Source organism: Seriola aureovittata, chromosome 3 (genome assembly GCF_021018895.1).
Source record: "Seriola aureovittata isolate HTS-2021-v1 ecotype China chromosome 3, ASM2101889v1, whole genome shotgun sequence".
In the NCBI taxonomy this organism is placed as follows: Eukaryota; Metazoa; Chordata; class Actinopteri; order Carangiformes; family Carangidae; genus Seriola; species Seriola aureovittata.
In genome coordinates, this window is record NC_079366.1 from 6455383 (window position 1) to 6481531 (window position 26149).

The 26149-nt window shown below is 41.8% G+C and overlaps 3 protein-coding genes across 4 annotated transcripts; all 3 read right to left on the reverse strand.

Moving 5' to 3' along the window:
- Positions 1-133: 133 nt before the first annotated feature.
- On the reverse strand, positions 134-5768 carry LOC130163666 (serine protease HTRA3-like). 2 transcript variants are annotated; one of them, XM_056368002.1, is made up of 10 exons: positions 5071-5768; positions 4266-4371; positions 3635-3857; positions 2948-3142; positions 2725-2757; positions 1564-1678; positions 1366-1416; positions 1203-1251; positions 898-993; positions 134-658 (listed from the first exon to the last, which is right to left on the reverse strand). In XM_056368002.1, exons 1-10 carry the CDS (start codon positions 5492-5494, stop codon positions 490-492), a joined length of 1461 nt encoding a protein of 486 aa, XP_056223977.1. In that variant the 5' UTR covers positions 5495-5768; the 3' UTR covers positions 134-489. The 2 variants fall into 2 exon arrangements, with proteins under 2 accessions (XP_056223977.1, XP_056223985.1); XM_056368010.1 differs by having other exon boundaries at positions 4266-4376; positions 5071-5207.
- Positions 5769-8734: 2966 nt separating this feature from the next.
- pi4k2b (phosphatidylinositol 4-kinase type 2 beta) lies at positions 8735-21312 on the reverse strand. The gene is made up of 11 exons (XM_056372646.1): positions 20790-21312; positions 16882-17033; positions 15712-15792; positions 15496-15615; positions 15151-15282; positions 14298-14451; positions 13872-13945; positions 12548-12650; positions 11583-11716; positions 11347-11406; positions 8735-10137 (listed from the first exon to the last, which is right to left on the reverse strand). The coding sequence occupies exons 1-11, from the start codon at positions 21142-21144 to the stop codon at positions 9964-9966; spliced, it is 1539 nt and encodes a 512-aa protein (XP_056228621.1). The 5' UTR covers positions 21145-21312; the 3' UTR covers positions 8735-9963.
- Positions 21313-23611: 2299 nt separating this feature from the next.
- Positions 23612-25793, reverse strand: zgc:195282 (uncharacterized protein LOC100192223 homolog). The gene is made up of 4 exons (XM_056372274.1): positions 25558-25793; positions 24417-24511; positions 24234-24288; positions 23612-24039 (listed from the first exon to the last, which is right to left on the reverse strand). Exons 1-4 carry the CDS (start codon positions 25598-25600, stop codon positions 24029-24031), a joined length of 204 nt encoding a protein of 67 aa, XP_056228249.1. The 5' UTR covers positions 25601-25793; the 3' UTR covers positions 23612-24028.
- Positions 25794-26149: the final 356 nt, after the last annotated feature.

A 26149-nucleotide genomic window follows, 5' to 3' on the forward strand; every position in this document is an offset into this window, starting at 1 on the left:
AATGAAGAGAATGTCTTTCCAAGGCGGAGAGGAGGGAGGTGGGATGAGAAGACATAAACAAAAGAAGGCGAAACGACCTTTTGTTCAGAGCAGCTGCTGAACGCACTGGACAGACATATACACACAGGACAGGTCCTTCTTTGGAGGCTTTTATTCTGAAACTCTATGAGCCTCCTTCACCACAGTACAATACATTTTCCTCTACGGTACTTTGAGAAATGTAGGAAACTACTGTCTGTGATAACACACACCCAAAACTTTTCATTAAAGAAAATCTATCAAACAAAATATGCATCAGACGGGGATGGGCTGGCAGGAAATGCTCTATTCTCTTGTTTAATTAGAAATCAGAAAATATATCACATCTCTATGTATAGCTTATTCATAATTCCTTGCAGAACATTCCCCACGGTCAGATGAAATCTTATTGCCACCGTACTGTGTTGCCCAACATTGTTCACATTTAGAGCAATCCAACTGTCTCATTGTTCAGTGTACTGTAACCTGTGGGTGGATGTTGAACAGTAAGTCGTCATTGCCTCTGCGAATCTCCAGCAGGAGAGGCCGCTCGCCCTGCAGCGCCTCACGAATGTCCTCAGTGGTCTCAACTGGCTGTCCGTTAAGCTTCACTATAACATCACTTTCCAAAATCCCCCCTCTAAAACACAGAGAAGGGAAACAGTGGTCAGTGATTTGGTTCAGGGGGGTCTGAAGTGCAATATCCTTAAATAATGAATCACATTATGGATATGGACGTCACAGCAGACGAAGGAACATCAAAGTTTGGCTGGTGAATGCGAGGAATCTTCGTCTGGTTCCAAGGTTTCCTCATCGCTGCACGATGTGTGTGCGTGTGTGTGTGTGTACTTGGGTTTTTGCACGTGTGTGTGAACGTACTTCTCTGCTGCAGAGTTGGGTATAACCTGTTTCACCAACACTCCGCTGCTGACATCAGGGAAGTCTGGGTTATGACGTTTTAACTCTGCTATAAGACTGAAAAACACAAAAATGTAGATGTTAATGATAAAAACAGATAATACTCAAATTGATACTGATAAATACCATTAATTTCTTTTCAGATGTTACAAAAACTACATGCACTCAAAAAGTTCATCATCATTTACCGAAATGCTAAACTACATATGTGCTGAAATAAAATAAAATTGTGAGCTGATGTTTGAGAGTTTGTTGTTTAAACTCACTGGTCAGTGATTGTGAGCATCCTGATGCCTAAAAAACGTCTCTTCACTTCTGAAAACAGCACAAAAGCACAACCTCAATCTTCAATGAAGCAGCACCTCAGACATGTAAAGAGTCACAGGACGTCCATTCTGACCAAACACTTGCACCACCTGCAGCTCTCACCTGCATCAGACTGTGGCTCCTCTGTAAGTCTTCTCTGCTGTCGGCTCTTTTCTGTCACAACAACAACAAGAACAACTGGAGTGAGGTTTACTCAGAACTTCACAGGAGGTATTTCTAGTGCGGTGTGAGGATCTCACACAGTAAAACTCGGATTCTATCTGTTTTCATCTCTGTGCCGTTCGAGCGTTGACCCCTGACCTTTGCTGTGTTTGGTCTGTGACTCTGTGAGGAAGCGGCTGATTCTGTCCGAGGGGATGGCGAAGGCGATGCCTGCTGTCACTTTAAGAGTGTTGATTCCGATGACCTCCCCATCCTGAAAAGAAAAATTAAATAAAACAATAATCATTCAAGCTAAAAACCAAAGATATGGCAGAATTTGAGAAAAAATAGCTAAATTCACTTCATATTTACAGATTTAAATATAATTTTAATCACTACAAATATCATTAAAACTAAAATAAGTTGTGCATAATTGAACACGTTGCATACAGTATTGCTGTATACACTGCAGTGTACTGTGGTAAAAGTTATCCTGAGCTTCAGTCTGAATTTACATTTAGTTTTGACTGAACTGATTCATTTGAAGGGCTGAACACAGGCTCCTCTGAGCTGTGACTCAGCTGCTTGTAACAGGACACAGATCAGTATCAGTTCTGCTTGCAGAGCTTTTCTTCTTTTTTTAGGTTTTTGATCTCGATGCAAATTACTATAAATAAACTGCATGTTTTTATTTTCATGAACAGCTTTGTTATTGCTATCCGTTGTAGAGTAATACAACAGTAGTAGTAATAGGAAGAGGATGTGTAGTAGCAGGAGTCATGCATGACATCATTTGCCAAAAATAAAATATTTGAAACTTTTATTTTATCACCATCATATGACAAGGGTGACAATTTCCAGTCCAGCTTGTTTGTAGAGTTTTATAAACTTGGTGTCAGAAGCCCATGTTGCGTTTCTTAATATTTATTTTATTTTATTTTATTTATTTAATAGGGTCGATGGAATTTAAAATAGGTTCAATACAAAGCATGTAACTGATGAGTTGCACGGTGAGTTTATAGCTTAGCTGTCCATCATCATAAATCCACAATAAACTACAGACATGAAAGTAATAATATGCAGATGGATTATCCCATGGGTTGTGGATATTTATAAGACTGATTTATTTCGATCTGTTTGTATCATTACATAAGACTATGTAATATATCACCATAATATCCGTGCAGTAAATGTATAGTTTCCTCTGTGCTCTTGAAAATAGATTTAAATGATGCTCCACATTCACTGGGTGAAGACAATGTGGAGGACCTTTAACAATTTTATTGAACCGTCCCTCACAGTCATGCAAGTACTACTCACCAAGTTAACAAGAGGTCCTCCAGAATTGCCGTACTTCACACAGATGAGAGAAATGTGAGACAGAAACAGATCAGTCACACCAATGATTCTGACTCATATGAAAAACAATCAGACAACCTAAATTCAGAGCAATGTGACGAAATCTGCGTGTGCATCTGTCCGGAGCAAAAGAAATAATCAGGTCAAACACAGTGCGTGTGTGCATGAGTGTGTGTGAGCTCACGTTAATAATAGCATCAGTCTGGATGTAGTCCATGTCTGAGTCTTTGATGCCCAGCTCCTTGCCGTCTCTCTGAGCCGTGCTGACGATGCCGGTGGTGACGGTGTTCTGCAGAGCGAAGGGGCTGCCGATGGCAACCACAAACTCCCCTGGCCTCAGATCAGCTGAGCGGCCCAGAGACAGCACAGGAAGCCTCTTCTGCACCCCACACACCGAAATACCAGCACACATGAGGAAACACGGACATGTAGGCAGATTGATGTGTCAGGCGGAGAGACTCACGAGAACAGAGAGAAAAAAAAAACACGTTAGGAATTAGGAGAGACAGAGAGAAACGAGGAAGAATTTAAAGCTTACAAAACTGTCCAAGTATTTGAGATATGGGTGTGAGAATACACACATCAGCGCTGTGTCTGTGAGTCACAGAGCTGGTGTTTATGAAAGTATTCCCACTGGCCTTATGAATGTCTAGCAGAAAACTGTCAGTACTTGGCACAGAAACATGTAAGGATGTGCGCTCCTGAACTACAGCACAGAAAGCGTTTTATACATGACAGCATTTATGGGTCAAGGAAGAAGAAACATCACATTTGTTCACATCATTTCAACCTGGAAAAAGATTAAAGGGGTGAAATTAATGGCATATTAAAAAAAAAGCAAACATAAAGGAGCCTGTGTGTGTTCTCTCACCTGAGGATTGACCTTGATTGTGGCGATGTCTGCCTTCCTGTCTACGTCTCTCACCACTGCCTCGTACGCGTCGCCATCGTGCAGCTGAACACGCAGCTGGGGCCTCCCGGTCACTGTGCCAGCCGTGGTTACCACGTGAGCGTTGGTCACGATCACACCTGAGTGGGTCACAATGAAACCAGAGCCACTGGAGAGACGCATGTGGCGACCAAACAGAGGATGTCTGGAGAGGAAAAGAAGACAGACGCTGTTGCTCTCGGTCATTTCACTGTCTGGTTAGCAAGAGCTTCCAGTGTGAAGATTTCTACGCCCTGGAGTCATGCCGGGAGAGAGAGTTTCCACCCATAACTTAGTGTGCACTTGATTTTCCACAAAAGAATAAATCATAAGAATAAAGAATTCAAGTCCACGGGTTTCTTTTCTTTTTCCCACTCTTCATACTGGTGTGTCTTTTACACAGCAATCCCTCCTACAGTGGAACATCAGTGGCAGATAAGGATAAAAGAAACAGCTCTCTCTACACAAACACGCACTCACATACACACACACACACACACACACACACACACACACACACACACACACACACACACACACACACACACACACACACACACACACACACACACACCTTACGAACAGCTCAATGTGGACGACAGCAGGGGCTATTTTCTCCACGACGTCAGCGATGAAGTTGAACTTGTAGCGAGGGCTGCCGGGGTGCACCATGGAAACACCTGTACTGACATGAAGAACCCACTGCGTTAATACAGACACACACACACACACACACACACACACACACACACACACACACACACACACACACACACACACACACAGACACACACACGCAAGGAGTAGAGTGCTACTTTGAGGTTTGTATAGAGATGTAAAATAGTTTGGAGAAAATATTTAACATCCAATATTTATCTATTTATATATCTATCTATGGGGATTAGTGACACCCTGAAGAAGGCAAATATCAGATGATGATAATTTTTTATAGTTATATTTTATGTATAGTCCTACTGTATATTCAGAATTAGCCACAGCTGTTGAATTTGTCTGTTTTAAATACTGTAAAATTCAGCATTAGGCTAATTCAACACAAAGTGTGTTGAAATAGTCATTCCAGATATAAAATAAAATCAAACTGAGGTGTAGACGGTGTAGAATGATAGTTTACAATAATTACAGTAAAACTACAGTTGCAGCAACTTTTTCTCTGGTGGTGAATTAAACAGATAAACTAAAAGTGTTTATGCGCAAAATAAACCAAATCCTGCACCATAAACATCTGTGATGACGCTTTTTGAATTTACATGGTCATACATGTCAACCCAAACTGTATCCTTCACTAAAGACATCTAGAAAAGGCTCATCTCTTCCACCCACCACTGTTGCCCGCTGCCCAGCCAAAGCAGCAGCCCTACCTGCGCCTGAAGGTGAACAGGCTCCTTTGTGCGCTTGGCTGACCTCTGGTCTTCCCTTCTGTTGAGCTCTGCGACTGGCTGCCCTCATTTCACACACATTACCGTACGTTTTCCCGTCGCTTCCACACACTTCGTGCTCCATCTTACACCGGCAGACCCCCCTGGAGCCTCGACGCTTCCCCGCATCGAGCAGCTTGCACTCCAGGCCATCCCCGCAGGGCAGGTCGTTTTTGCGGCCGCAGGGATCTCCCTCGCGCGGCGAGCACACCAGGCAGCAGTTACAGCGGTCCGGGAGGTACCCGCCGGGACAGCTGGGGCTCGGACACAAGCTCACGTCGCACCGGGGGGCGCACTTGTCGGGGCGCACGGCTGCTGTGAGGTCGTGCGTAAAGAGAAACGCCGCTGCAAGTAGAAGTAGCTGCATGGTGGGAAACTCGTGTAAAGCAGATTTATCCTTATATCGTCATATTAAATGTTTTCTCTCCACGAACATCCAACTGCAGGGTTTCTTTGTGTTATAACCTGAAACTAAAAAATAACAGCAACCAGCCTGCACTCTGTCCTGGCTACTTCACACCTCAGATCTGTGATGCTGTTTGGAAAGTAATTAGATCTAAATGAAACTCCTTTTCTGAGCTCAGTGTAGATTGATCTCCGGACATTGCCGAGTCATCAGTGCCTGCACACTCTCACAGCCCTGTGACTGGACATCACTTAGTTTTCAGAACCCCAGATTCTTGAAGAGACTCATGAATCTGCTGTGATGATGCGCGCCACCTAGTGGAGACAAAACCGCATAACAACACCATGTAAAGAGCAGCCTGTCAGTGCACAGTGTGATCGTCTGTGTCAGGCTCATGTTATTGTACTGGCTTGGTGAGTGTGGACAATAAGGACTAATGACGTCATTCGTCAGCGCAAACAAGACCTATGTCTCGAAAAATATATTAGTAACACTGCTGTGAAACATTTTTCTTGACATACATCACCAGGTCTTAAAAAATTTGTTCATTCATTTATCTTCATTACATTCATACATATGTGTATTTCTGACATTATTTCTCTTTTACAATAACCTGGCATATGCATCAATACAAAGATAAAATAGTTTTTTTTCTTTTTCATCAAGAAAAATTGCAAATTATGTGGACTTATTATATATTTTTTTCTTTCTTTGTGAAGCACCTTATGCAGCTGGATAACTCAGTCATGAAGTCACAAACTCACTCATTCACATGTAGCCAGCTGCAGGTGAGTGCCATTTTTTCCCCCAACTGTATATTTCACAGTGTAAACTAAGCAGGAGAAGCTCCTGTGTAAATAATAAAATGAACGATGGCTGAGTTCCATTTAGCTGCTTCAGCTCCAGGGTCCTGGTGGTCCTCACTGTCACACTGTCATGACTTGCTGGGAAACTTGAATAGGGCAGAGACATTGTTTATGTTGTTAGTAATACCTCTACTTCTACCTCTACCTCTTCTACGATGACAAGTCAAAATGGCAGCTGTGGAAAAGGCCTATTGTTCACCTCCTGCTTGTGGCTGTAAAGGGAGAATGTGAGCGGAATGACCAGCGCTCTCAGAGGAGGGGAACAGGTCAGAGATCTCAGTGCAGGAGGAACCTGGAGCCAGGGGCTGTTTCTTTAATCAGTTTTACTGGGCACAAGTAATAGCCCTGTCTTCCTCTTCCTCTTTACTACGGTGGCCCTGAGAGCTCAACGCATTGCAACTAAAAAAAAAACACATGCAAATAGACAAACCACAAGCCAGTTCAGAAAACAGCTTCATCACTTTGACAACACGTGCACACACCACAAACCAAGTAGCATAGATGACAACTGAAGTGTTCTCAGGGGACACTACAAAGTGACAAACCTGGCTGGGACGCCCCCGTTGTTCAGTGCTTTGTGACCTTTGAAGTTAAAAGCATTGGACAATAAGTGTGCATGGAAGTGTTATAATACATGCATTAAAGTACATCCATACAAGTGTGTCCCAGTGTGAATAAAACACCTTGATCTGCAGGTTTAAAATGTAAAACATAAAACATTCAGTATTCTATTATCAAACAAACAGCTCTATTAATGCATCTAATCTCAAGAAAAAAATATATGAACAGCTATATCTAAACAATTACAAGAATTCAAAACACACAGCACCTATGAAGCTGCCATTGCCACTGTGTGATTTTTAATGTTTGAGTCATAATCATGTAAATAATTCAAGACTATGAGTTATGGATGTTTCTAAATCAATTATAATTTAAACTACAGGCGTGTTTTATCTGAGTTTTTTAAATTATTGATGTAACAGCATCAGAATAAACACTAACCTCTTGTCAGGTTGTTGTACAGTTGTACAGTTGACACAGACTGAAACAGTTCTCCACACGGGGGCAGTGTTAGGTAAGGCCTGTGTCAGCCTTCTGCTCAGTGCTGACACACACACACACACACACACACACACACTGCTGACATTGCAACATGTCTTTTTATATTTTATTTCCTCTCCAGAGGTGTGCTTCCTCTTAGTGAGTGTGTGTATGCGTGTGTGGTTGACGCCTTAACGTAAACGGATGAGTGTGTGTGGTGACACTTTTCAGCTGTATCTCACCTCACCTTCCACTGTCGCAGTTTTGAAGGAACACACTGTAGAGGAAGTATGTGGGTGGGTGTCTTTGCATGTGTTTCACTTGCACGTGGAGATATGTACATGAAGGCCGGTAAATAACAGGTTTCCACATACCAACATCTGCTCTGCATCATCAGTGGAACCTGCAGGATGAGCTGAGTACGTGGAAGAGGCACAACTGTGTGGAAGTGAAACTGTGTTTTAAAAGGTCATTGTTTGTCATAGTGATTCTGTGATATACAGTGACCTTAAGCTGAAGCACTTCAAGATGTGACTAGTGCTGAAATAATGTCAAGAATCGACGGCACTTTTGATTATCAATTAACCACTGAGTCGCTGGTTCCAGTGTCTCAAATTATGGGATTTCATGTCTTAATCTGTTTTGCAGATTTGACTGAATATCTGTATTCAAATCAGGCTCAGGGAAATTGCGATTGCCATTAATCAGTATTTTCTTCTATATTCTATTTTTAGATTAATTGATGATTCAAAAATATAAACCATATATCAATATTTGACAGCTGAGTTCAAGATCCAACAGGAAAACAGACAGTACTCATCTCTTTCTCATAATCACATCACGTGAAGTGAGTTTTCTCTTCTTCTCAGTCTGATGGTTAATCTACTGCATATTCAAATGTCAAACAAATTAGCGCCATACATAATGTACCTAGTTTGTTTTTTCAAACACACATTTTCATTTTTAAATTCCTGTATAACACAGCGGGCACAGCCTGGTTAATCTGCATTTGACTCCAACAGTTATTAATAGCTGACTTTGGCTTGAGGCATTACTGTTACTGTCATCCGTTAAACATTAAGTCTAATGGCTCCGTCACAGGTGCATGGAAACCACCCGAGTCATCTTAGCTCTGCTGAAAAACACCTTTGTCAATACTGTTTGACAACTGTAATCGTACACTGTTGTGATACCTGTTGTTTCCCTCAGCAGTGCGGTACCACTTCATGTGCTTCATCCCTCAAACCGTCAGTGGTGATTTTTCTTTGAACTGTAACGCTGATCCAAACAAAGATTCAAATTTCCAAAATTTTATTTTTCATCTGTTAAATATACAACTTTTCTCATACAATCATTGAGTTGGAATAAAAATTTCAAGATGCATACATAAGAAAACACAACGGCGTCAAGCAAGTGTGAGATATTGTCCTCGGTTTTGTTTTTCCTCTTCACATAATGTATAATAAAGGGGAGGGACGAGACCTCATCCCCCATGCCACGAGGTTCGAGAGAAATCTGCTCGCCAGCGATTAAATACATGTCAAACAACAAATACATTCATTGTTACGAGAAAAGTCTATTTTTTGACAGCATTCACTCGAACTGAAATGTTTAGGAGCAAGAATCTTGTGTAGAAATCGTAAACTGATTACATTCAAGCAATGTGTTTATTCCTAGTCCTCCCCATCCTCCGAACTTTATTTTCAAGTTTCAACGGTATTCTCTTATTGAGGCTATTCAAAGTTCCTTCCACAGACAGATTTTGGCAGTACTCAGAGTTGAAGACACTAGGTTTGTTCAGCAGATGTGGATTTGAAAACTAACACTGTGTAAGAGCGGTTCGATCCAGATGTGTGGAACTAGTGAAACACTTCCCGCAGTGCAAGTGCACATCTATACTTCCTACAGTAATCCTACAAGGCAAAAGCAAATGTTTTTGGACTTAATATCCCAGACCAGGAGCAACGTTGTACTGGAGAAAAATTCACTTTCTGGAGAGATCTGTGGAACCGGATTCCCAAACACTACTGGACCACAGATCTGTGAGCGTGCAGTTTGTAAGTGCTTGTTCTTTGGCCGTTAGCCCCACTAAGAGACCTTGCAAGAGACTTCAGTAGGTACTTTGGGTGGGTAAAAAGCGCCTTCCTCTTTTCCTTTCTAACAATAAACAAAGCCTACCTCTGTGGAAAAGGCGATTATCCAATCTAGTCACCATGGTAACCACAAAGATCCCCAAGGTCTCTAAGAGACACTGGTATGCCAATCTCTCCAGTTCCCATGTTTCTCTGTTTTCTCTTCAAAAAACTGAGGAATGGGCCCTGGCCCAAGTCCTTCACTAAACATTCTTCATCTCACTTTCTATCATCATGTCTTTCCTTCTGTGCAAGGACTAATATGAGCAGTTTCCAGTGTGACAGTCTCATCCTCTCTCTCATTTCATCCTTCCTCGTTTCAGAACTGGCTTCAGGACAAAAACAGCTGTTGCAGATTCTCTCCTCAGCCCTACTCCTCATCCCTTTCTGATTACCAAGAGGAGAAAAATGGGCGCTTGCAGTGGAAGGTTTGTGTGAAGGCGTTACCCAGTGTGACCACGCGTCCCTGGCCGCCTGATCGGCTGCGCTCCACCACCACCCGGGGCATCTGCACCAGCTGGATGGGACTCTTCCCGTCTTTTAATGCCTGCGTCAGATTCAAAACCTGTAGACGAACAGGAGTCATGTTTAAAGTACAGAAAGTAGTGTAAGACAGTGTAAAGTATGATAATTTTTTTTCAACTCAAGAATTTCAAGATAGAATAAAGACATCATCTATGGCAAGAACATCAGATAATCTGGTGGTTATTTTCTTAGCTAAATGATCATTTGTTTTGTCCCAAAGAGTCAAAAAATTCCCCAAAAAACCTAAAGATATTTAATCTACTATCACATGAAACCAGAAAATGACCACCTATCCTTTTTATTTGAAAAAAAAAAAAAAAAATCTCTGAATATTTGCCAACAAAAAACAGCGACTTGGACCAATCAGGGTCCCATGAGGAAGGAACCACTGGCAGCTGTGGGTCTTACGTGTGATGAAAGCGCTAAGGCGCCGTGCATTAACAACAATGATGGCTCCTACAGAGGTCAGAGTAGATGCTGCTATAGCATCAGTTACATCAGAACTGGGGAGTATTTCTTCATTGACAGAAGATGGAAAAAATGTTTTCGCTCTTCTCTCGACTTGTTTGGCAAGACTTTGCTTTACCAACTGGCTCCGCCGGTAGTGACAAAAAAAATATGAAGGATGGAGCATCTGATTGGTTGAAGTTAGCCTGTGATAAACAGTGATAGACAGATGGTTCATCCAATCACCTGCCAAGTATCTATTGAAAGCACCTGTCCTTTTCCAAACAGTTTCCTACGAAGCCTTCCCAGATGGTTCTGAGTAACAAACCATCTGGCACCTCAGGTTAAATATTTTCTAATTGATTCACCAACTAATTGTTTCAGCTTAAACAGCAATACATGAAAGTACCTCACAGCCTAAACAACTGAAATGGGTGGACAGGTCCCAGTATAATCTTATGCTATAACACCCTGGGAGCTCAATGAACATCCAGACACATTATAGCAGAGACCAGAGCGGTAAAAGGAAAACAGGGGCAGAGGTGAGGAGCACAACAGAGAGACAGGAAAGGTGAGGCAGGACAGTAGACGGGGGGTGGAGGGTGAGGAAATTAAGTTAAGATGGGTGGTGATGAGGTTCCAAAGAAAACAATGGAAGAGACTGAAAGTGGGGCACAAGAGCGAAAGGAGAGCAAGGTAGGATATTAAAGGAAAGAACAATAAAAAAGAGGACAGAAAGGATGGTGGAGACAAACTGAACAGCACAGTCAAGAATAATCAGCTTAAAAAAAAGAACCCTCACCTGTCCCCTCATAACAGACATCTGTCTCTCAAACATGGTTTTGTCAAAGCCTTTATCCGTCTGAAAAGAAAGACAATAACTTGTGTTTGCGGGTGTCCTGTGTGTCATTAATTCAAACAAGCACACTGCACTCTGCTGCTGGACAGCTGCTTGTTTCCACGATTATTCCATCAATTTCAATTTAAATCTCCATGAACAGTACTAAACAGTTGTAGAAGAGAGAGAGTGGCCTGTACCTTGAACATCTCATAGAGGTCCTCACAGAGGTCCTGGACAAAGTTCATGTCAGAGAGGCGGGAGAGCACCAGGTCTCTGGTCTCCTGGGAGAAGGCCACCTTCGCCTGGGGGAGCCACGCCCAGTGGAATGGGTCTGATGGACGGAAGTAACGTTAAAAGCACAGTTTGCCAATACACTGTATGACATCAAACAACCTCAGCCTGCCATTACAGCAGTACACAGCTGTCAGTAACTAAAGGAACAGTTCGTCTTGGAACAATACGCTTACTTGCTTTCTTGTTGAGAGTTCAGATGAGAAGCCTGATACCACTCGTGTATGTATGGTAAATATGTTGCTCGAGCCAACGTACAATTTTATTAGATAACAACAACTGAAACAATTACCCTGGCTTTAACTGCAGGTTACACAATCTGTCTACAGGCACCTCTACAGCTCACTGATTGACACATTATATTTTGTTTGTATAATCCATGAAAACACAAAATGCTGTGGTTTTATGGAGAGTCTTCATGATAAAATAAACCTAAAATCTATCATATTTAGGGTACAGACCTGACAGAGGTACAAAGGCACAAGTGTATTTCCCAAAATATTCCTTTAATTGATAATCATTTCCATGGCCTGAATGGTTATAGCTTTAAAATCTAAAAAAAAAAAAAGAATCCTAAAACATGTGTTTGATGTAATTACAAAATATTCCTACTAATGCTATTATCATTGTAATCTAAAGAAATTGTTTCATCATCATCATATTGTTCTCTGGCAACGTGTGATCTCATTCGCCAGCTTTTTGAAGATTCTATAGATTAAATGACAAAAAAAATGAATCAATCCGGGATGAAAATCAATACATGCTGTTCACACCATTATTATTATTAAAGACTGAGTGTTGACAGAGACAAGAAGCAGTGAAGGCAGAGCACAAATGAAAAAGAAGTGAGTGAGAAAAGAGACCAACATACAGGCTCTCCATTCGTCCGGGTGTTTAAAGGGGAAGGCCAAGCCGTTGTCAATTGCTGCGATCTTGATGCAGGATTCTGGACAGTTCTCTGGCCACTCTGAGTCCTGCAGCGAGGCGGGGAGAAGATCAGAGGACACATCGCCATTAAATGACTGAATGATTAATGGACAATGACCAATTACTGACCATTGTCCAAAGAGCTGATAGATATGACAGATCAATATGTGGCAAATAATGACTGATAGTCATTGTCAGATAGTGTCCTGGTTGTTCTATCCAGCAAGGTCAGTGGGGCACTGGTTTGTTCTAGACCCGCAATATTCAACCTATTGTCTGCTCATGCTGGCCCCTGTGTGTACTGTGTGTGAATGAGTGACAGAGCATAAAGTACACAGGGGTGTGTGTTTGCTTATGTGTGTGAGTGTCTCTACAGCAGGGGTCTCCACCCTTTTTTACTCTGAGAGCTACTTTGACAAAATAAAAGGGGGCTGAGATCTCCTCATGTCTTATATAACTGCTTACATCCAAAACGAATCAGATGAACAAAATAAGATAATCCAAAACTCACATTTGGTACCAAAAACATCTGAAACTCACATCAGACGTCGCATCAGTGTCAGTTTTTTTGTGAAAAATCTGAATCATGATTCAGTCAAACCTGAACACTCAGACATGATAACACTACTGCAAATAAATCTGCTGAGAAACAAGAGAAAAGAAGGAGCTCCTTAGCCAGTAATCCAGTGATAGTTGTCAGTACATCCAATGGCACATAACAAACAGGAACTTAAAATAGCTTATTTGGTACACTGAACAAACACTAAACATATCAACTCACCCAATCCATGGCAACATATTTCCTGTTTCTTGGAAAGTTTAGTTTATATCTATTCTGTTAACAGAGGAGTCGCTATCACTGCATGTCGCCTACGGCATATCTGATGTAAACAAACTTGACAGCGTAACATTAAACTGACAACTGACAAACAATTGTTTGGTGCTGAAGAAGGGGGAGTGTGTCTGTGTATTTGATTTAGTTGCATTTGGAGTAGATTTACTGAGGGAAGTTGTGTTGCTTTAAGTTTATACTATGCACCTATGGTTCGTACAGACTATATTCTCAGAACCTTTGGGTGAGCTACTCTCAAACAGAGGGTGAGCTACTGGTAGCTCGTGAGCCACCTGTTGGAGACCCCTGGTCTATAGGATACAAAGAGAAACACCAAAATCATTCACCTTACAGACCTAAAATACTATGAGCTGTGACCTATGACGCAAATGTTTCAACACTGCAGCATTTCAAGCATGTGTGGATTTAACCTCACCTTTTGTCCATCTCCTTCTCCTCCTCCTTCTCCTGGCTTCTCATACTTGATCAACCAGTTGTCGTTCCCTCGATCTGAGGAGGAAGAAAAAGTGCAGGGTAAGTTTTCATACGCAGATTTGAAGCTGAGGAGAGAGAGCACAATCTACGCCCAATTATTGGTCATAATGACAAGTGCAAATACAATGTGACACACACTTACACACATTAACAAACTTGCTAAGAGGCTGACAGTATCAACAAAATGCAACGACAGCATGATGTGCCAAAGAAAGCCGGTGACACTGTCAATAAACTAAGTCAACACAAGTAAAAAACTGTCAACACTGTATGGAAACAGTTTGACTGATGGGCTGTTACACAGTGCAATGTTGTGTTTAAGTTCAGCAAACACTGTGTTCAACTGTCAACACAGACACACCCTCACCTGTGTTTCTGATAACGTAGTCTAACACCACCAGCCGCTCAAACTGTGACTGCAGCTGCTTCCTGATGTTCTCTGGCAGCGGCTCTGCCTCAAAGCGCCGCAGCCAGTAGTCTGCTTCACGGTAACCCTCCACAAACAGCTGAAACGAGCCCACCTGGGAAAAACACACACAATCACATTTACATAAGGTTCAGTGATCTAGGCTGTTTGTTTATATGGTAATAACGTGGTGTGGTGTGATGTCGTCACATGTGAAATTGTGACATAAATGTTCCAAAATGTCAGCGGTGCATGACATTTGAAACATGAAGCCAACTTTATCATAGCTACCTTCAAACAACATCGAACATCCACAAAGGTATCACCCTGAAGACGGCCTCAGACGGAAAACAGGCAGTTTTACAATGCACTGTCATACAGGGTTTAGATTATATACTAAAATTGGCACTGGAGGTGAGAACAGTACTCTATACATGAGATAAGGATATCCAGTCACTGTTTGAAAGATCTGAATTCAGAGATAACATGTATGCTTCCTCTGACCTACTTATTTGAATAAACCTGTCTTTTCAGGAAACACAAAAACAGACTGCCACGATCCCTCTGCCCTCAAGTGTTGAGACAACACTGACACACTGAGACAACTCCTTCACTTTATACTGTTGAGACAGCACACCATGTATATGTAGAACACAACATTTTGACATGAAAGATACTACTTAAATAAAAAAGATGTACATTTTATAATTATTAGTAATGTCAAAATGCAGAGGTGAGTTTCCAGCCTACGCTGATACTACACTACTAAAGGTCGGTGGCATTAGACCCTGAGGGAAGCACCGGCCTCTGTTACCTTGGGTGGCAGTCCCACTCTGTGGAAGCGTCGTCCCACCTTGGGGACTTTCTCCAGTGCATACTTCTTCCCCCTGGACTTTGCTCTGTCGATGGCGCTGTAATGGAATGTCTCACTGGCCAGATACACCACCTGATGAAAAGGAAGTTAACGCTGGTTTAGTTGAATAAGCCGAGTCATTTCTTCCGCAGCTAGAAATATGTGAAAGAGAAAATGAATCCAATGACATCTGCAGCCAGGTTCATTCAGGCGTTCATTTACGTAAACGCACAAATGGAATCTCAGTGTACACGGTAACTTTAAAATCGTTAAAATGCAACAACAGGCATGCTCTCTGAGCCCCACCTTGGTTTTTGGCACCACTCCCAGGCCGAGCTTCGTATCAACCAATGAGGCAGCAGCCTCTGAGAGGTAGCCCTGGTTAGGCAACAAGCAGCCTCGGCCAAAACAACACGGACAGCACAGCTAATGAGAGAGGGAAAGAGAAAGAACAAGCACAAAACCTTCAGAAAGCTGTTTTGAAAACCTGGTTCACACTGATTCTGTATTCAAGGTGTTTACCTTGTGAAAATATTTGGTCCATTTGGGGTTCAGGTGACCGTACGGTTCCTCTGACTTTGGTTTGAAAACACCAATGATTTTCTGTTGCAGGGAAAGACAATGATGAATGAAAAAATATTTTAAAAAATGCAATTTGTTAAGCATTTGGCACATGACGGACCATGGCCAAAAACAGCACAGTCATGTACATATGTTTACTCTACAGAAATAGCCCTTCTACATTTCTGTAAGAACACTAGGAAAAAACCACAGGGAAGAAATGTAAAGTTATAATCAACAGATGTGAAGGGACAGAGATGCTGCTAACAAGTTAGAGATCAATATCCCTTCCCTGTGGTGTACATTAAACTTGTTAATGTGATGCTAATCGTGCATGCTGGCTATCTGTTATCAATGCGAGCATCACTGGTTGCATTATTCAGCGGCTCTCTGCTGTAGATTCTTCTTCCTGTGCATTTCTCAACTCCTCATTTCCTCTTCACTCCTTTCAGCTGTTTCACTCTACTTTACACTGCATTCAGTCATTTCTCTCAACTTTGGTTATGTTGCAGCCTTATGCGAAAATCCTGCCAAAAAAATGATCAATCTACACTCAACACCCCATAATGACAAAGTAAGGAAAGGAAAAACTGAAATATCACATTGACATAAATATTCAGACATTTTGCTTTGGTACCTGAAATTAAGCTCAGGTTCCTCCTTTTTTCTCTTGATCACCTTGAAGTATTTCTACACCTTGATTGATTGGATCACCTGGGGTAAATTCAGCTGATTGGACATGATTTGGAAAAACACACCTGTCAATATGAGGTCTCACAGCTGACAATGCAGACCAAAGCAAAAAACCACCCATGAGCTCACAGACGGTGTAAAGACACAGATCTGGGGACGGCTGGAAAAACCATATCTGCTGCATTGAAGGTTTCCCAAGAACACAGTGGCCTCGCTAATTCTTTAGTAGAAGAAGTCGGCTGCAACATAACAAAATGTGAAAAGGGGAACGGGTCTGACCGTTTCTGAATGCACTGTAGATAGATAAATAGGATTGCTTATGCAGTAACCTCAGTGGAAAAAAACCTTTTGAAATATTTTAACAACTATTTTTAGTCCTTGCTCTTTCCTTCACCCTCCCTATCATTTATCATTGCCGCTCCTCCATCCCCAGCTCACCCCTTTTGGGTCTTTGACAAAATAGCTCCCACTGGATCCCTGTGAAATCCTCTCTGGAAAGACGCCATTCTCGATGGCTTGCTCCGCCCTTTGGATAATATCTGCAAACTCAGGATCTTCAGGGAAATGGTTGAAGTCCCCACTGTTGGTACCTAGAATGGGAATAAGTGGATAATATTAAAAATTCAAATTTACATTGTGGGCAATAAGACTGTGCTTCAGGAAATAGCAATGGCTTTTCTCAAGGAAGAGAACAACAATAGTGCACCATCACTGTTCCACAATATGGTGTTAAATTCATGTCATGCAGTTTAAGTATGTTGGGATCCTCAAAGTGCTATAAGGAAAGAACCTCAAAATCAGTTCACTACTGGAAACATGGCCGCCCTGCTGCCTGTTTCATAGCACATAATACTGAGCAGATTGCCATTAAAGACATAATGAAAAAAAACCTATTAAAAAGTAAAAAGATGATATTGCTTGTAAAAAGTATTTTTGAAAATTCATGTGCAAAATTAACTGAAAATGAAAACAACTGAATCCAAATAATGTATATTTAAGCCTATCTATATCATTCTATCTACTACTCAGTCTTTTCTTAGACATAGTTTGTGTGTGAGAGGCAACTGGATCCATCCATCCATCCATTTCATGGGAGGCTGGACCCAGCAAATACTGGGCGAGAGGTGGGATTAAACAGGTGGCTCGTCTATCACAGGGCTAACACACACAGAAACACACACATTTACATGCAATTCCAAATCACCACTTCACCAAACCTGCACGTCTCTGGACTGTGGCATGAAGACACAGAGAGAACATGCAAACTCCACACAGAGAGGCCTCAGCTGGTCAGTGGATTTAATCCAAAGATCTTCCTGCTGTGAGGCAACAACACTCAATGAGTGACTGTGCCACTTGTCAGAAAACAGCATTTTCTATTCCCTTGCAGATCTAATAAACTTCTCTAGATGTGACTGCTCTCTGATGAGTATAGGGTGCTAATTATTCCTGTGAAGGAGGCCCGGTCATATGACATGACTGCATATGCTCTGTATCAGTCAAACTAAAGTCACAGTGGGATGCAGGGAGAGATGAAGGGACAGACACTGGGAGGAGGGGACGGAGGGGAGGAAAGAATGGACAAAGGGACAGGAGGACAGTTATCTGGCCATTTGTCACAGCGAGATAAGGAGAAACAAAGATGGCTTTGAAGCTAATTTACTTGAAGAGGGCACAGAGAGAAGCAAATTAAAAAGGAGGAAGGAGAGAATAGAGGGACAGAGATATGGAAATATTACATGGGGGTTGAGGATGATTTAAGATCTAGATGCTTGTCAGGGCTTTGTGAGTCATGTAGACCTGACTCCCTAGAGTAAAACTTACAGAGACAAATTCATGTTGAATCTTTTACTTCACTGGGGGTCTTTGATATTGTTTTATTTTCCATCCTTCAAAAACCTAAAAACATTAGCACTGACATCTTTCTAAAAGCCACAGGGACGGACATGAGGTGCACCTAACAGGCACAACCATAATGATGTCTTGGGCCAGGCTGCACTTGTATTTTGTGCTCCATTTGTTCCTAGCTAAGCCAAAGTCATACTATACAATGATTTAAACCATGCATTCAGACTAGACTAGACTAATTCTAATTGCTCATGCACCACCCTGCCACAAGATGTGTGATGACGACAATAACTTTGTAGTATCTACTGAAACTGCCTGTGATTCAAAACCAGCTCCATCTTGACTTTTATATGGAAATAATCTGGAGATAGACTGTGATAAAGTCCTGCAGGCTGTCTCTGATTTACAGCTCGATTTTTTCTCTGTGTGTGGGGCAGATGTGACACAATATTTTATCTTCATTATTTAATTTCCAACAATAAATTCAGTGTGTTTATTCAGCTGTCGTGCCTGATGAAGGATGTGCGCTTGCACTGGATTGTACTGTTGATGAAAGTCTATGATAATGCCACTGTGTAGTGTGACTGCAGGAGGCAGAGATGTCTCTCTCTCTCTGTTCCTCCCTTTTCATTATTCTCAACCTGCAGAGAGCCAGAGCGAAAGCAAATACACATGCATACTTTCTCTCTCCCAAATTCCCTCTTCATCAACATCAAGCACTATACTGGACTACAGAGCGTTTGTGTGTCTGTTTGAGCAGTGGCCTTATCCATATTTAATGTCTCTCTCGCAGAGCTCTTGGTCAGTTAATGGGCCCAGCAGAGCTCCCTCATCGGGGGGGGGGGGGGGGGGCAGCTCACTCACATCTCTAGAGACCTGCTGACCTGCAGTGTACACAGTGTGTGAGATGTCACAGCACTGCGTTCTGAAAACATGGGTTACTGCCAAGTTTAAAATTAAGTCATTACAAGCTCATGTCCTTAAGACATCAGTGCTTTCGTGTATTTAAAATGTATCAATCAAGATTAAAACGTATGTTGTGTAGCGTTACATCAGATAAAACACACACTGCTTACTGCTTTCGGCAACTATGGACTCTGGTGAAATGGTGCAAAAAGGCTGCAAGACTGGGTGAACAGTTGAATGCAGCTTAGTGTGTTGGATCCATGTAAATTTTACCACTGACCTATAAAACCTCAAGTAACATTCAAGTCATGTTCTGGGAAATATGCCTGGTAAAATTTAACTGCCACAATCTGAAATGGAGATTGAAAGGCAACGCAGTACACTGGCTATCAGGACTATGTGTGACTGCTCATTTGTAATGCAAACTGTGTTGTAATACTAGATCTGAACACTATTATTCTAAAAAGGCCACAGGAAATGGGACACTAACACCTGCGTTTTCAGGCTCTGTGGCTACCTGTGGCCTAGATTTTTGGCCCTGATAGAACATAGTTGAACAACAGAGAGACACAAACCAATAAAGGTGAAAACAGAAGGAAACAAATGCTCAAAAATGATGTTGCAGGGGAGAAAAAAAGGTGGGCGTTATGAGGGGGAGAGGTGCTAAATCCAATTAGCAGTTAAGTGAGAATGTATGTGCTGCTTCCATGGTGACTAGATTACCTTTTTTTGTTTTCTCCAATAATAACCTTTTCTTTTATAGTCCAAAACAAATCCAGTGTTGTATGAGTGACAACAGAGAAGCAACACAAACTATACATTGGCAAAAAATGTATTATATTAGCCTTATTTCTGTAGCAATGTAGAGACTTTGGCTATACAGAGAGAGACATGTACCTAGAAGCATCAACACCTGCTGCACAGGTATTGACACTTATACAGGAATATGCAATTACCATAAGTATGTCCAATGGGCGTCTAAGGTGAGGACATTTAAAAAGCAGTTACACTGTTCACTGTACTCGTGGCTAACCATGTAGTGTTGACGTCACCAGGTGAAAGTGCCAGCTCATATCATTCACATGAGTGATAACATGCAGCTATTACATCAGCTGACTGGAAAACACAGACAGGACACAGACTCCATCTCAATGCAAACACAAGCCAAATACCTAAAGTGTGACATGAATTTATGGATAGTTCTCATAACCGTCACGATCTTTTTTAGAAAACTGGGACTTTTCAGCTTTACAGGGGCAACAAGTTATTGCTTTTTCTCTTAAAGTCAAAGTTTCCGTTCCCAATTTAGGTAAGGGACTCCTTAAGGGGTGTCAATGGGGGGCTCAGTGAAATGGTTAGTATTCAACAGAAGGTTTAGATAACAGCACAACATTTGGACCATGTTGCATTCACTGTTACCTCTACACCAACCAGTAATCAGCCGGCGTTATTGTTCACTGAACCATATGCGACAAAACATTATGTTCCTCCGGACATATCCTCACTGGGTATGGGTTCCCTGACTTAACTGCCTATCGATCAGCCAGTACTTGAGATAATAAGATTTTACGGCCTTGATCCAAAACAATTACCTGGGGAGGCCAAGTTGTCTTTATCCGACGATGAGCTATGTCTGTTCCGCCTGCTCCGCTTCTCTCGTACACCCCGCGGAGACGACGAACCTCCTGCTAAGCACGGTAACAACAGCGCCTCTTCCCCGGAGCCGTCCGTCTCCAGCTCGGTCAAGACGCTTTCACAAGAGTCCGAAATACGAACAGCGGCTCCAGGGTTGGCCGAGAGCCCCAAACCTATCTGTTTCCTGTCAAATAATACATTTGGAGGGTCCGCGGAGTGAAAGTTAGACTCCAGTACAGACTCCGCTGTTGCTCCAGTAAGCGACACTGGCTCGCTGGTCTCTGTCTCTGTCGGGTCGCATTCTGACATCATTGTCGCTCAGTTTTTAATACATGCGATTACACTAATTTACACCGGGTTCCCTTGAAGTTGTCAGCCTTCCATTGTAAAGAAGCCTGAGTACATAAATCACGAATGAATTATTCGAAAGCAGCTGCTTTCGCTCACTGACATGTCCACATAATCCTTCTAGCTTGTCTGCTCTGCTTCCTATGTAGTCCAGTACGCATGCGCAACAAAAAGAAAACGGTTGGCTGAAGTTGCCTTCATGTGCTCCTGGGGAAGTCGGGACTCCAGGAATCAAATTAACAGATACATCCGGCAGACAATTCTCTAACACAGTTTATTACAGAAGTCTTGTATCCTCTTTTGGCTGTAAACCAAATATGGAATTAGCTTTACAGTCCATAAATATGCTACTTAACGTCAACATAAACAAATATAGCAATTTATTGGAGATTTATTGGAGACATGACTCGCTGGCCTGCTGTGAAACAACTTCCTCGGTTTTTCTCTATGCATGTCTGTTATCTCTTGTCAAAGGAACTTTTACACGGTTCATGAAACGTAATATAAAGCGCCCTTCATTAACCCCATCTAACTGTAGGCTACAGTCAAGCTGCTGTGACCTTTAGTATATTTCAGCTTCATGGAATAAGTAAGAAAATCGCGGTGTATGCTCGTGTACAGGCTACGTTTTTAATGCCTTATTAAGACTATACGACTTTTCTTACGACTATAAGACTTTTCCCAAATCGTAACCCTAAAATAATTTGAGGAAGTGGGTAGACTTTTTAAATGCCTCGATGTGGGTTAAACTAACAATTAAAAAGGGACACTATGTCACAAAAACAACACTGGTATTTTAGTTCATCCTCACACATTAAAATGTTGAAGACATCTCCCAAACAAGTACACTGATGCCTTCACTGTCCATTCTTTCATGTTACTGCTTGCCTCCCTGTGACATATAGCAGTTATTTGTAAGGCCACTAGATGTCGACAGAGATACATAAATGAAGACTGCTGCAAAAATATGTTGAATCCCACGTAAAAGAGCTTTTATTTAGAAACATACTTTATTTACTGTTTTTTTTTTTTCTTTGATGTAAAATATTGGTGTTCCTTATAGGCCAATTTTGATTTCTTATCATTCTTAATATTTGTCCAGCATAGGAGTAATTCCTTGCCTACCTACATCCTGTCTCTGACTAACTAAGGTTAGGATCACAAATGGGCCTTTTTGTGGTGGAGCCACCATGTGGAAAGATAATGATAAATTTTACTAAGCTCCATTTTTCAGCTTGGGCCCAAGGTGGATTAATGCAGGTTGAAGAACCTCTGCATTAACTTTGCCAGGCTTAATGCAGTAATTTTCCATTCCTTTATTTTATTTCCCCTGCTCTCTTCCTATCTCTCCTATAAATGAGTGGTCTTTCTCTTTTCTTTCTATTCTCTCAGTTCCACTCAATCACACAGTGGTCTGCACAGCACCAGCTCTCCCTTAACCCTCAGCCCCTCTCCACCTATAACTCAGCCCCTCCACCACCACCCAGCTCTATAATAAGGGAGTAGCTGAAACACATGCAAATGAGCAGTCAGCCAGCTGGTATCACAGCAGTCATGTGATCTATCAAGGTAGGGGGTTAGGGGGTGAAGGAGACATGGAGGGAGGAGGGAGGGAGGGGAAGAGTGCAGGGTAGAGGAGGAGGGAGGATGAAGGAGGGATCTTGGGGCTCGAGAGGGAGATGGACAGGTTCAAAGACATGCTAAAGAGACACACAGGCATCCCTCTGCCAGCTCTTTGCTACATGTTTAAAATAATCCAATCAGTCCTCTCTTCCCTTGTCCATCAGCCTCCTCCATACTGTGTGTGACTCAGCCTTCTTCACCCTTTATGTCTGTATCCCTCCATTCTTCAAGGACAAATACCTGAAATGTCACTCATGTGACACATGACACTTTACAGAGAAGCACATCAGCACATCTCCCTCATTCTCTTTGTGTGTGTGTGTGTGTGTGTGTGTGTGTGTGTGTGTGTGTGTGTGTGTGTGTGTGTGTGTGTGTGTGTGTGTGTGTGTGTGTGTGTGTGTGTGTGTGTGTGTGTGTGAAACCTATGTACTTCACCCACCACTGGGTGAAAAGCCCCTGCAGCAGTCAAGGCACACTGTAGACACACTCACTGCATGAATGCGTGTGTGTGTGTGTGTGTGTGTGTGTGTGTGTGTGTGTGTGTGTGTGTGTGTGTGTGTGTGTGTGTGTGTGTGACAGAGAGAGAGAGAGAAAGAGAGATCCGTCTTTGCCTCACCGTAGCACCCATTCCAGCAGATTCTGCTGGCATAAGATCTGGTTTACTCTGCCAACAGCAACCACCCTCATCCATTCCTGCTTCCTTCCTTCACTCCCCCCCTGGCTGCTTGATGAGGGAGAGAGGGAGAACCCTATAGCTCAACTCATTTTTTTTGTGTGCATATGTGTTGTCGGTGATTAGAGTATTTTTTAGTGTGTGAGCAAATACATCCAAGTGTAAGCTTGTGGGCTCCTGATTGCAAAGTCTACAAACTCCAACAAACAGACTCAGACAGCCAGCAGGGTTTGATGTTAGAATGTTTAAAATGCATTCATCAGTACTGACTTATAATTTTCTACATGCAAAATTAAGTTACATTATAAAAGTGAACAATCACATACATGTGGCATTACATGGTCATTACACATTTATAAATATTAAATTTTTTGGAAGTGTAAATGATAGTCAACTAAAGTTAATAAGTCTATCTGTCATTCATATCTATTTATTACGTTTGTCATTTTTGGCCAATAAACAGGCCCTGCGTGTCTTTCTAAGTCAGCATTTGTCCATTTCAGCTCAGTCTGGTTCCTGTGGAGGGGATGCACTCTGCCATGGCGACACCAGTCACCTGTTACCTGTCAAGAGAGATTCACACGGAGAAAAGAGATTCAGAAATTGGAAATGTGAGCCTGTGTGTGTGTGTGTGTGTGTGTGTGTGTGTGTGTGTGTGTGTGTGTGTGTATGTGTGTGTGTGTGTATGTGTGTGTGTGTGTGTGTGTGTGTGTGTGTCAGTGTATGTGTATGTGTATTCAAAGTGTAAAGGCAGTACCTCTTGGACCAAACATCTTCAGGTAGCAGTGAGAGCAGTATGGCTTCTCATCATACTGAAATACAATTAGTGGGACATATTTAAAGCATTATACATGTATTTGATTTTCCTCTTTATTCATTCAATCACTTTTTGTCTTTACTATTTCTCTCATATATTTCTTCATTCTTTGTCCTCATTTACCTCAGCATGTTGTCCAGCTGTGAGCTGTCTGTTGCACTTCTGACACTTCAGACACAGAGGGTGGTAGTCCCTCCCTAAGGACCTCTTCTTCTCACCTGGACCAAAGAAAGATGAGGGCTGTGTTAATGAGAGGCAGGGCTGGATTTTTTATTTTTATTTTATTTTTTTATAGAACTTCCAAAAGGTCAGAGGAGTCTTGCATTTGGAAACATACACTCAGTATTTTATATCACATTATGTCTGTTTTTTGGGGGATTTGAAAATCAGATCAATTAAATAATATTTTGGATATTTTTTCATCTGATCAACAACGAACATGACTGTGTGAGTGTGTCTGGTTCAGAACATACAGGTTGTTACTCTCCTTAGCACAAATAGGCCACAGTGTGTGGTGTTGGAGGAAAAGAGGTAAGTAGGCCAGGTCACATCAGAGCATTTGAACTTAGCTGGCACATAGCAGTAAAAGAACAGCAAAATAGACTTGAAATAGTTGGTTTACGTGAATCGAATACTGAGTTCTGAGTGTGGGTGAGGATTTGACTAAAAGACACTGAAGGTAAGGAGGAAACCCAAAGAACAGCATGCACGCATGTTTGGCTAGACCCACATCCTGTTGTCATCATGGAACTGTGCATATGCACAAGAGAAGCAATAAAAGCCTGGGAGAAAATGTCCTCTATTTAAGCCTTTTTTTTTTTTAGCACATATCAAAGCGGATAACACTGGCCTTTATTAAGATATTATAACATGTCATGCCTATTCAGAAAATGTATCATTATCATCACAGAACAGGTGTAACATCACTAATGCTGTTGCAATGGCTTAGCTATATTTGCATAATACCATTGCACTGACATTGGTACTCCTCAAGACTGCCATAGTTTGTGCTTGGCGGGTTAGAAGGTCCACTGTACAAGATGTCATTAACAATCGTTAATAGTATCTTCACCTGTTCCTTTCTTTTCCTAATTAAGATCATTTCTTATTTTTACTTTTTTTTTATTTAAGTGACACAAGACAAATATAGACACTGAGTGAAGGCAAGTGAGAGAGAAATCAACGGCGGTACAGAGAGAAGATGCCAGGCAGACAGAGGAAGACAAACGTCTAGAGTAAAAAAAAAGAAAGAGGTCAGACTCACCAAAGTAGACGGGCTTCCCACAGATTGGACAGTAGCCTACCATGATAGCATGTAATTATTTATCATACAGTGTGTGTGTATGTGTGTGCGCTTAAGCTGGCGTAGTGAGAAAATATATCCTACGAGAGCATACGTGTGCATATGTGTGAGAGCTGAAAATTGACAGGAAAACCGTTAAACTGCAGAGATGTCGAAGTCTTGTGAAGTCAAAACCAGGATGTGGTGAGTGAGACGTCACAGGAAGAGAGAAAAATGTGATTTGAGCAGTAAATACTATCATCAGTGGGAAAAAAAAGGAGACAGGCAGCATCTCTAATCAAGTCCTCTAGATGTAAAGTCATATAAATAAGCATCATTTTACAGTCTGCTTTATATTTGCTTTCATCAAATGCTTTGTGGACTCAGCCTTGACACAGTTAAAAGAGGAAGAAAGAAGGGGAGAAAAAAGAAAGAGAAAGGGGTGAGGAGAGAAGGGACAAAACCCAGCTGTCAGCAGCTCAAATTCCCAGCTATCTCCTCTCCTTTCCTGCTCTTTTCACCCTCTTTTCTAGATTAAAAACAAGGAGTTGAGCCTCTGAATTGAAAAAAGAAA